The 12596-nt window shown below is 37.4% G+C and overlaps 1 protein-coding gene across 4 annotated transcripts in view; it reads left to right on the forward strand.

Annotated features, from left to right (window-relative positions):
• The window catches only part of SLC22A15 (solute carrier family 22 member 15), a 74514-nt gene extending 70795 nt beyond the window's left edge, over positions 1-3719 (forward strand). For 2 of the 4 annotated variants that reach the window (XR_006885955.1, XM_046645031.1), the window contains exon 12: positions 186-3719. Coding sequence is in view for 1 of the 4 variants with exons in the window: in XM_046645031.1 (XP_046500987.1) it covers positions 186-275 (90 nt within the window). In the remaining 3 variants the exon portion in view is untranslated. The remainder of the gene's footprint in view (positions 1-185) is intronic. The other 2 variants (XR_006885953.1, XR_006885954.1) reach the window with 2 other exon arrangements.
• The last annotated feature ends 8877 nt before the right edge of the window (positions 3720-12596 follow it).

Below are 12596 nucleotides of genomic sequence, written 5' to 3' on the forward strand. Positions count from 1 at the left end.
AGCTGATTTTCAGAGAAATAAAGATAATCGATGATTCATTAGCTTTCTCAGAACACTTTAGGGGCTAATTCTTAGGAAAATGGATGCTGTAAAACTACGTTTGTCAGTTGAATGCTAGACAGTAATTTTCATTTTAGCGATGTCATGACATCATTTCACCGTCCATTTCTCCTCTCCTGTTTCAGTCTGCAGGCAAGGAGAGCGCTTTAGGGAGTGAGAGTGAGGAAGAGGAAGAGTTTTACGACGCGGATGAAGAGACTCAGATGATCAAGTGAAGGGCCCCAGACTCCTCCTGAGCAGCAGAGGATCATCGTTTGTGCCTCTGGCTAAGGCAGGTTCTCCCAGGAAACTTAGGAGGGTTGTAGAAAGATAGGCTTGAACATATGTGGAAGGGCCTCCGCGTGGACTGATTTGTTCAGGCAGAAAGGAAGTTGGAGAAGAGATTTCGTGAGAGAGACCATCACTGCATTGAGGGAATGGTTGTTAATTTGTCCAAAATTTGGGTTTAGCTCAGAACCATGACCTCTGGCCGGATAGCTCAAATCCACATACCAGAGTGGCAAGCTGATTTATTCCTAGAAGTTTGATCAAGTTGCTTTTTCTTCATCATGATCTAAAGGCAGATATGTAAAATTTCTTCTCACTGTTTTAGTGGGATAAGATAAACCACTCGTAAGATTTAAGGTTTGGGTTTTTAAAATTAGGTTTTTTAGGTTCTTAAAATTTCGTCTTTATGCCATATTTGACATCTACCCTTATCAGGTGCTCCTCACCAGGGATCTTTTGAGGCAAGTTGGTATTAGCGTTTCAATTTTGTGCCAGGGGAAAAGCACTGAGGTGATTTGTGTGGCCTGGGGCCCTCCAGCTTTGCCCTATCAGATGAACTTTGGGTCCTCAGCTTGGTTCCCAGCCTGGCAGTTGGCTTGAGTTCCCTGTGCCTATAGTCCCACAGATCATCTACTAGGAGATACCAGCTGTACCAAAGTGATCTTCTCAGAGTCAGAGATGTGGCTGCAGCTTCCTGTGAGCTCCCCTTGAGACTCAAATTGTGTAATTTCTTCAGTTCCCACTTATGCACACTCCAGAAAAATTTCCATCTCAGATTCTAGTACCAGCAATAACTTCAGAATCATGCACAGTAAATGATGAAGTTTCATAAAGCTGGAAGGCAGTTAAAAAGTGACCTGTTGAGTACTTGGATATTAAAATGAAAATAAAAGGTATCATTTTTTAATAAGGAAGAAAAGAAAATTATCTTTCACAGTTTTTTGTTTGTTTTCAGTCTTGTGCAATGAATGAGGGACTTGGGCAAGATTCAAGATCTTGAACTCTTTTAATCCTAGATCAGCCCCTGCCTGTTTAGTAGAATGGAAGCCTCAGTAACTTCATAGAAAATGTTGACTTTTCATTAAGTACTACAAACTTTCAAATAAGTCAAAATCATACTTACTTTGCTAAAAATATGTTTCCCTGTGAAACTTGAGTGTTATCCCAAATAAGAGTATTAACCTGGAGTCAGCAAGCTTGGGCAGCATTGCTGTGGGTCACTAGGAAAATGTCTTTGTGTTTTCAGAATTTCCATTTCTACTAATCTCTTGGAGAAAAGAAATTGCATTAGAGGTAGAGAGAAGATGTCACTGTGACTGCTTCTGGAAATCTTGGAGGGATCACCCACAGTTGGCTCCAACACTCTTCTGTCCTCTTCTACATTGACTTCTTTTCTTGCACTCTATCAGTCTTTGTATTTGTTAAAATATTTTTATCTCCTTTATGCCCTTGATTATGTATTGAGCTCTTCACAAATAGGGCCATCTCTACCACTGTTTATTTCTCTCTGCTGTGCCCAGACATGGGCCTAGACACAGGAGGACCCTAATAAGTATTATTGTTTCCAGCCATCAGGGAAATTGTGAAACTCCTCCCAGTATCATTTTTATAAATCCCAGGAAAATTTGACCCAAACCCCCAAATTGTGGAATCCTGCTTGTCTTTCTGGAAAATGGAGACCCTCCCCAACACCAGGAGAAGAACAGAGGAAGAACTTACAAGGACACTTAGAAGGTCTTCTTTATTGGTCGAATGTTAAAGATAAAACAATAAACTAACATATATGTGATTTTTGCCTGGTTGGAGCTCTCTGCATTATAAGAGTAATACATCCCATTATAGGAAATTTAGAAACTAGACGTTAAAAAATTTATCACCCATAGGGCCAACACACAGAGATAGCCAGTATATGGCTTTGTTCTATTTGAAGACCAGGAATCCATCTCTCTATTAGCACTGGGGTTCCCTCTGCCTCTGGCTACATAAATGAGGATTCTGTTAATTCTGTCCCTGTGTATCCTCTTCTCCCAGCTCTGGGGTGGAAGAAGGGAGGAAGGGATACACAGTTTGAATACATGTTGCTTAATAGGGCTGGGCGTGCTATCAGCTGCTCATATTGGATGTGTCACTAAATTTTGTTTCTTTCTAGATGGTCTGTTGGCAAAGTTTAATAATTACTCTTTTATCATTCCACTGCCTTTTATAAAAATAAAGTTTTTTCCCTTTGATATTAACTGTTGAAGAATAGTGATTGTAGAGAATATACACATTTGTATATTTGTGTGGATTAAATTATTGGAAAACTTAATTTATAGGTAACATTTTGATTGTGCAGACGATTTGTAAAAAATATCCTTTTTTATTTTTTTATTGTATTCAAAATTAAATTTCTTTTTTCCTAAAAAGCAGCAAGAAAAATGTAAGACACGTAAGAAACCGCAGGATTTCCAGGGTCAAAGGTCTGCTAACAGTTTGTTCAGAACCTTGGCACCACATGGATTTGTTGAAAGAAACTGTGTTCTGGTTTCCTGATTTGTTGAGTTAAAACCACTGCCCATTGAAAAGGCAATATTTGTCATTTGGCTGCTTTCAAGCAATATGAACTTCTTTAGTATTTAAAAATGAGCAAATAAAATACAAGAAATACACAAGAAGCAAATGAAAGTTCCCGGGGCAATGCTTAAGTGAATGTAATCTGGACAGGCATTTTTGTGGAGGTCAAATTGATGAAGATAGTTTTAGTAGATGTAAATTCTTCACAACAACATTGAGAATTGTCACTATTACATCAGAATTAAAATACAGCTTTCCAGTAGGACTTACTCCTCCATTACAAGTTCTTATTAGATCATTGGTTCTTAAATTGGAAAGATATCTATAAAAGATTTTTTAACTAAATAAAATGCAGGTATTTTGGCCTCTTATGAATTTAATAAAGAGTCACAAAACATAAGCCTTTTCTTTTGTTCTTACAGAATGTGTCAGGATATATAGTAGCATCCTTGACAAATTGGGCATGTATAGAATCTGCTAGAACTTATGGGTGGTGTGTGGGACAGTGGCTGTAGTGAAGTTTGGAAGTCATAGGCACAATAGATAACTATAAAAATATTTTTAGAGAGAGAAAAATGCAAAGATAATGCATTGTTGAAAAATTCATCTATGCAGTACATAAAGAAGAATAAGATCTTATGATTACCTCAGTAGATACATAAAGAGTATTTGGCAAAATTCAACACCTACTTAAAATAAAAGCTATTAGCAGTCAAGGAATGAAAGGAAACTTCCTTAGCAAAATAAGGGATATTGTAGTCCATACAGCGAATCGGTACACAGTGTCTCTTCACCTTCCTGGTACCTTGGGCTTCAAACTTTCTTGATCTTGACCCACAATAGGAAACGTTTTTTCATGTATTTTCTCTCTATATCCCTCTCTCTGTCTTTTTCTTTCTCCTCTCCCACCTGACAAATATGTGTATGTGTGTGTGTGTGTGTGTATGTTTAAAAAATATATATGTACATAAATATAAAATTTTCATGGAACAATGCTTATTCTTGCTAGGCACACTGATAACTTATGATCTGTTCTATTTCATTTTTTTAAATGCTGTTTGTGACCCACTAAATGGATTTCATGACCCACCAATAGGTTGCAAGCCCTAGTTTGAAATCCACCATTCACCTCTGTGCTACAGAGGCTTTGAAGCTAAAATGTACATTTCCCAAAGTCCCTTGCAGCTAGCTTTCTAGGTGCAATTTAATTTCCGCCAGATACAGATGGAATTTGGAAGGTGTAGGCCATGCTTGTGATGCGTCAGTTTTCTTCTGCTGGGTCCACACTGGTGGAGGCATTTGGTTTTGCTGAGGTAGTTTCAGCAGAGATGTTGATAGTCAGGGGCAATATTGATTAAAATCTGAAGATTGTAGAGACAATATAGATTGAACATAGATAGAACAAGATTTTAACATAGAACCTTGCAAAATAATTCTAGTACTCATATGGAAAAGTAAACATCCAAAAATATTCAAGACAATCTTGAAAAATAAGAGCAAGCAAAAGGGACTTGACTTCCCAGATATTGAAACTTACGAAGCTATAGTATTGGTGCAGCGATAGACAAGTAGATCAATAGAACATGATAGAGATCCCAGAACAGACCAAACATATAACACAATTTGGCATTTTTTAAGGATGGCTTGACAAATCAGTGGGAAAAGAGAGAGATATTCAATTATTGATGTGGGAACTATTGGGTTTTCATATCAAAGAAAATAAATTTACCTCCTTTCTTCTCACCATAACAAAAATAGATTCCTAATTAATTGAAGACCTAAATGAAAAAAAGCAAAACTTTAAAACTATTATAAAATGATATGGAGAATATTCTTATGACCTTGGGGCATAGATAGATTTCTTAGACAAGAAGTGAAAATCACACGATTTTTTTAAAAAAGATTGTTGTGTTTGCCTACATCTAAACTTAGAATTTCCTTCTAGAGGACTAAACACACCACAAAGTTAAAAGCAGTAGATTAGGAAAAAATACTTACAATTTCTCTAAGAGACAGGGATTAATATCAAGAATATATCAAGAATTAGTACAAATCAGAAAGAAAAGTAATAGGAAAGTTTACCAAAAAATAGGAAAGCTAACAAAAAATATTAGGCAACTTACAGATGAAAAGATGTTCAGCCTCACTAGAGGATCAGAGAAATGCAAAATGAAACAACATTAAGGTATCATTTAGGGGCCAGTCCATGGCCGAGTGGTTAAGTTCTCCTGCTCTGCTGCGGCAGCCTCGGGTTTTGCCGGTTCGGATCCTGGGCACAGACATAGCACTGCTCATCAAGCCATGCTGAGGTGGTGTCCCACATGCCACAACCAGAAGGACCCACAACTAAAAATACACAACTATGTACCAGGGGGTTTTCGGGAGAAAAGGGAAAAATAAAATCTTAAAAAATATATATATATATATCATTTAAAATCCATTAGATTGGGGAAAAAAGAATCATAAAATCAAATTTTGAAGATGTAAAGGAAAAGGAATTTACTTACATCTGATAGAATTATAAATTTATTCATCAACTAGATTGTCAATAGCAAGTCAGGTTGAACATGTGCATATTTTATGATTCAGAATTCTGCTTCTTTGTATACATCATGGGACAGTTTTCAGATATTTTGACTATAACCCATTATAACAAAAAATGTTTTACACTGTGACACACACAGCATACACACCTACATACGTATCCATGTATATAACCAAAGCAAAGTTTTGTGAAATAATACTTACCCTTACTATATACATTGCGTTGTGTTTTCTGTTCCATTTTGCTTTAAAATGAAAAGAATGCTCGTGAAGACACCTGAAAGTGATTTCACAATTCATAAGCCAATCAAAACATCCGGTTGGAAAAAGTGAAACCTAATACCTTTAACATTTGCCTTAGTACTTGCCTAGTGCACATGCGTGCAAGGAGATGTGTGCAAAAATGTCCATTTTAGTTGTAGTAAAACAGTGAAATTAAATGCCTTCAGTAGGGAAATGTATAGAGACAATTTTATATTCATAGAATTGGAATGGAACAAGTGTTCCATGTATTGGGGTGGACAGATCTCAACAATGTTAAACAAAGTGTTGGCAAATTTTTGCTAGATCAAAGTCATTTCATGGTTAAATCCTTTAGTGAGTGACTGGAGCATTTGCTAATTCAAGTGATTCGTGCTTTTTCTGCTGTGCTTTACAGTCAAGAATATTGATATTCTGTTGCAAAATAAAGTTTCACTGTTATTCCTGCCTGGATGAAGAGTTATCCCTCTAGGTCTAAATTTCTCTTGAAGAAGAGCTTTGCATCTGTGGAAAACATTTAGACAATTTCTGAACTGAGACCCTAGAGCTCTGTAGTATAAGGCTTAGAAGAGATTACTTATTTATGGAAAAATGTCAAGGACAGATGTAGCCAAATCAGTATTAAAATAACTTCAGTGGAGAGCCCACAGAACAATGGATTTCAAATAGAATAGATTCTGATGGAATTGCCTAGCTTCAAAATATAACTTCAAGAAATTGATGAAATGACTGTGGAAAGTGGGCAAAAAATGCACGCTCAACTTGGAGAAGAGTTTAATAAATGAATGATTTCCCAACATGTGGGCAGAGCTTCCAGAAACCACAGAACAGAAGGCAGTATGCGAAAGGAAGCTCATTCATGCAGTCGACACAGATCAGCCTCCTGGTGCGCAGCACAGGCGAGGAGTGGATCCAGAGAGGTAAACAGGAGATACTCAGCACTGGGAGGTGTGTGAAAGTTTGGTGAATATCCGTCATGTCACATGATTAGGGTTTAAAAATCATTGAAGCTAAGCTATTCTTGCTGGTGACGATACAGGAGATTCATTTGCTTTCTACAGCCACTTTAATTATTATAGAGGCATTTCACCATATATGGGATATTTGCTTTCCTCTTTGCTATTGCAGATGGCATGCAACCATTTAATTACATAGCAGAATCATGTTAGTATGTGAATGTAAGAGAAGAGGGACTGGAACATGTTTACACTGTCTACAACTGGAGTGTGATCAACCGAACAACTTTGCTTCCCAACACCAATTGTTCAGTGGGTACTGAAGAAATACTGACAACATCAAGGATGGCATCTCACCACATTGCTGATCCTTTCTGAGGAAACAAAGATTGACTATCGTCAACAAATATTTTAAAGTCTCACATCATCTCCCTCCCCCCCAAATTTCCTTGATTATATAAAATAGAAAAATAGAGACCTGAAATGAATTATGTCTGTAATATGCTTGCCTCTAATGCAGCCTAGTTAGATTGCAGAAATTTACTTCTGAAGTTTATGGGGAAGAAACTTGGCAGAGAACAGCAGATTACTTTCAAATAATATTTTTCCCATACTATTTATTGTAATTCATTTTTCCATTATAGTTTCCTCTGAATAGCTGCTACAACCAAGGCAGAGGAGGATGAAGAATATTTTGCTTTTAAAGAATGGAAGTAGACCATTATCTTACACCATACACAAAAATTAACTCAAATGGATTAAAGACTTGAATGTGAGACTGAAACCATGAAATTCCTAAAAGAAAGCATAAGCAGGGTGCTCTTCTCTTTGACGTCGATCTTAGCAGTATCTTTTTGAATATCCTGTCTCCCCAAGCAAGGGAAACAAAAGAAAAAATAAATAAATGGGACTACATCAAACTAAAAAGCTTCTGCACAGCAAAGGAAACCTTAAAAAAACCAAAAAGACAACAATTGGGAGAAGCTATTTGCAAATCATGTATCCAATAAGGTGCTATATTCAAAATATATGAAGAAATCATATAACTCAACAATAAAAACACAACCCAATCAAAAAATGGGCAAAGGATATAAACAGACATTTTCCCAAAGAAGATACACAGATGGTCAACAGGCACATGAAAAGATGCTCAATATCACTAATTATTAGGGAAATGCAAATCAAAACTACAATGAAATATCACCTCATGCCCATCAGAATGGCTATTATCAAAAAGACAAAAAATAAGTGTTGGAGAGGATGTGGAGAGAAGGGAACCCTCATGCACTGCTGGTGGGAACGTAAATTGGTGCAGCCACTCTGGAAAACAGTATGGAAATTCCTCAACTAATTAGAAATACCCTATGATCCAGCTATTCCACTTCTGAGGGTTTATCCAAAGAACACAAAAACACTAATTTGAAAAGATAACATGCACCCCTACGTTCATTGCAGCATTATTCACAGTAGCCCTGACTTGGAAGCACCTAGATGCCCACCAAGGGACAAATGGGTAAAGAACATGTGGTACATATACACAATGGAATACTGCTCAGCCGTAAAAAAAGACGAAATCTTGCCATTTGTGATAACATGGATGGACCTTGAGGGTATTATGCTAAGCAAAATAAGCCAGACAGAGAAAGGCAAACACCATATAACTTCACTCATATGTGGAATATAAATGAACAAACACATAGGTAAGAAGAACAGATTGGCATTTACCAGAGGGGAAGGGGTTGGGGGGAGGGCAAAAGGGGTTAAAGGGGTGCACGTGTACAGTGACAGATGGCAACTAGACTTTTGGTGGTGAACACGAGCAATCTATATGGAAGTTGAAATATGATATACATCTGCAATGTATATAATGATAAGCCAATGTGTCCTCAATTTAAAAAAAAAAGTACTTTGTTTTTACAGGAAGAATGGCAGCAGAAAAGACCAGTGATTAGGAAATGCTGATCAAACTTTTCCATAAAGACTCCCAAGGACCTTTTTAGTGTACCTAAGTAATAGGTGTTGTATTAGTTTCCTAATACTGTAACACAATTACCACAAACTTAGTGGCTTTAAACAACACAAGTTTATTCTATTGTGGTTCTGGAGGTGAGACTACAGAATGAGTCTCAAGAGGCTAAAATGAAGATCCGAGCAGGACTGGTTTCTTCTGAGTTCTCCAGGGAAAAATCCATTCCTTTTCTCTTGCAGCTTCTAGAGGCTGCAGCACTCCCTGGTCCTGGCCACATCCCTCTAATCTCTGCTTCCATGGTCACATAACCTTTTGAGTAGAAGTCTGATCTGCTGCCTCCCTCTTGTATGGACCTTTGTGGTTAGATCAGGCCCACCTAGATAACTCAGGCTAATCTCCTCATTGCAAGATCCTTACCTTAACAACATCTGTAAAGTCTCTTTTGCCATAAAAGATAACATTCACAGGTTCTGGAGATTACATGTAGATATTTTTGGGGGGCCTTATTTAACCTACCACAGGTGTCTAAAGTGTATATCATTAAAGGACCCTGAGTAGACAGGACCTGCTGGAGTCAGCAGTGTATAATTCTAAGTTTGATGGAATAACCTAGTGATCATTGTGAGAAGGCAGACCCAGAGTATGGATAACAGCTTAAAATCTGCATTTATTATTGACCTTATTGGCCCAGTTGGCTAAGTCTAAAGTCTCCCAGTTATTGTTTCAAAGAGTAAACTGCTTACAAAAGAATCTAAACCTAGTAAGACTTTGTTTCTGAGTTTTACTTGTCACTGTATCTTAGCAGTTTCCAGCAGTTTTCTTATCAAAATCAGTTGTTATTACCTCTACCTTTGTTAAAGGTAGCATCCTATCCTAAAAACATCCTATATTTTTCCATTATAGCACTTATTGTATAATATAATAAGTGATGATGTCTTCCCTACTAGGCCATAAATTCTTTCTTTTCTCCGACTATACGTCAGCTCATTGCACCAGAATCAGTGTGTCATAGGCTTTCAGATATTTTTGACAGAATGCAAGAATATCTCACCACTTTTCCAAATGAACTGTATTGCTGGATTGCGCTCAAAAGCAAACAAGGACTGTATCTTATTCATCTTAGTAACTCTAGGAACTAGCACAGTATTAGGGACACAGTAAGCATTTGATAAGTTTTTGAATAAATGAATGCCCAGACACAAGGCAGTCAAGATTGGCTTAACTGATCTATCAAGTAACGTACACAAAATGGGTGCTCTTCCCCAAAATCAATTTGGGAAGTGGTCTATGGATTACTTAGCTCTGAAAAAGCTACTTATGGATAACTAGAAAGACCTTCATTCCACCTCAACCTTCTCATTCCCTAATCTCAGCATTTGTGCAGTTGGAGTTAGACTTAGAATACATTTAAGAGAGAAATGATCCCTTTTAACAAGGTTTAGATGTCTACCTTGAAAATGGAAGTAAGCAAAGAAAGATTGATTATTAAATAATAATCTTGTCCATGTATTTAGACTTTTTACAAAAGTGCCATTTATCCTGCTGAGTTGCAGAATAAATGAATTGGGTGATTTGTTGATTTGTTTTGAATGAGACGTCTCTGTACTCCCATAGAGAGGCAATCTACCTATGAAGGTACTCTTCGGAGGAATGTTTGGCATAACCATCAGTGTTTTAACATTCAGGTCTCCTAAAATAGTTCATCTAATGGAAACAACATCTAAAAAGTTCAGAAATGCTCTCAATTTGATTCCAGGCATTTGAGGGATCACGTTGAGAAAAAAAATCTTTAGGAGTTGGATCAATATTTAGATTTTTCTATTTGCTACGTAACTCAGAAGCTGGCTCTGGTGTGCTGGCTGAAAGAAGTCACCTTTGATTTATCAGAGGAATGCTTTGTAAGAGGAATGAGTAAATACCTGAAAACAGCTCACAGTAAAGCCTAAGGGGAAAGATGGACAATTAAGCTAGTTGAATTTATTTCTCCACCCTGCCACGTCCCAGAAGAAGCTATTTATTACTGAGTAAGTAGACTCCAAAACATCTTCAGCAGACACGTTTTTCACAGTGGAAGAATTTATGATCTTCCCAATCCAGTCCATCAGGAGATGGATAAGGCTTGATAAGGATTTAGCTGATAAGGAGAATGACTAGATATAGGATTGAAGACCTGGGGCAGCAGCAGACAATTTTGGAAAAAAATTTCATCAAAGATCAAAATTCATGTTATTTTGGTCTGATGGAACAAAGTGTTTGAGTTAAGCAGAGGAATAGAATCATTAACAAGATTAATCGACACAGATGTCATAAAATGACATCCAATGAGAAATAGTGACACCTAGGCCTTGTATGTCTTTCAATTTCCTTTCAGGCATTTCAAACCACCCCAAACAGTTTCAAGTTTCTCCCAGGAAGAAGTGCACAACAGATCAAAAGATTTCCTCAACTAGTTTCTAGTGTTCAAGAGATTATTAGTGTTCAGGGGAAAGAAATCACATTTATTTATTCATCAAATATTTTGAGTACCTACTAAGTGCTGGGTCCTATTCTAGGTGCTGAGTTAAAAGAGTAACATATCGAGCATTGTTTTAAACAGTTTATATTCCTTGGCACATCCAATCCTCAGAAGAAAACTATGAAATGTGTACTATTGATTCCATTTTATGGATGAGAAAACTGAGGTTCTGGTTAAGTAACTTTCCCAAGACATGCAACTAATAATTGGCAAAGCCTGTATCTGACTTTAGAGGTCACTGCTTGAGTGATTATACTATATTTCTGTGATTCTTGAGGGGTTCTTGAATTTTAGCTAGGCCTTCTTCTTCCATGAGCTGTTTGATGATAATAATGACGATGGTGATGGTAACTACCACGCATTGAGTACCATGCACCATGTCATTGTGTTAAATACATCCTATAATTGTGTCATATAATGCTCACAACAACTCTGCTAGGTAGGTTTATAATCCCTGCTTGCTTCATGAAAACAATGAAGCTCAAAGGTATTACATAATTTTCTCAAGGTCACAACTAGTTGTAAGTGGCAGAGCTGAGTTTAGATCCCATTTGTCTCATGCCGAGGCCCGTGCACTTAATTATCCCTTCCGACCTCCTCCTGGGAAAGAGGGTTAATTCAAGAGAAGAGGGGACACTTCTGTTTCAAAGACTATTGGAAATGGCTCCAACTTCTCCCTGGCTTTTGGGACAAGAACAGTGAATTGAGAAGAATAGATACCAGAATCCTTATGAAGCCAAGGCTCAGACATTTTGATTAGGCTCCTTGTGGACGCAGACCATTTTAAGAAGGATTCTAATTAATTGATGATTCTCCCTGTATTTTAGAACCATTGAAATTTTTTTCCCCAGAATTAAATCAGTGGAGGAATACATTTGTCAGTCAATAATACGGATTGAGAAGCTTGTCAATATTCAGACTCCTCATTAGTGGACCAGGTCCAGTTATGATCTCATAGAGAAGGTGGAAAAATTCTTCTACATATCTCTGGGGTACCCTTTGGGATTACTTTCATTATTCACTCTAAGGCAACTATTAGCCTGCCATTCCACGAGGTACATTCAAGAAAAATTCACTGACGGCCTACTGGGCCCCAGGTGTTGGTATGCTTGGAGTTGTCAATGGTCAGTGAGGTGGGTTTCTCAAGCTGTGAGTCCTCCCAGAGTCTTTGACCTAAATGGGATATGGGAGGGTGAAGTATTACAAAGGTGAAAAGGCCTTGGTGAAATTAGAGAGAACCTCTGGGATCCAAGTTTGGGAAACTGGCTAATAACAGAAATGGATTTCTTTTTCAAGGAAAACTTTCTTGACAAGGGAAATCTCAGGCTGAGGCTTCTGATAGTGATCTCAAGGAAGTCTAAGTCACATAACTTCTAAGCTGTCCCTCACCATATGCTTTTAATTATGCCAATAATTAGAATTAACTAGCAAGCTAACACCTGTTATCTGGGGACAGGAAGCTTGTTGCCTT

Source organism: Equus quagga, chromosome 18 (assembly GCF_021613505.1).
Source record: "Equus quagga isolate Etosha38 chromosome 18, UCLA_HA_Equagga_1.0, whole genome shotgun sequence".
Taxonomy (NCBI): Eukaryota; Metazoa; Chordata; class Mammalia; order Perissodactyla; family Equidae; genus Equus; species Equus quagga.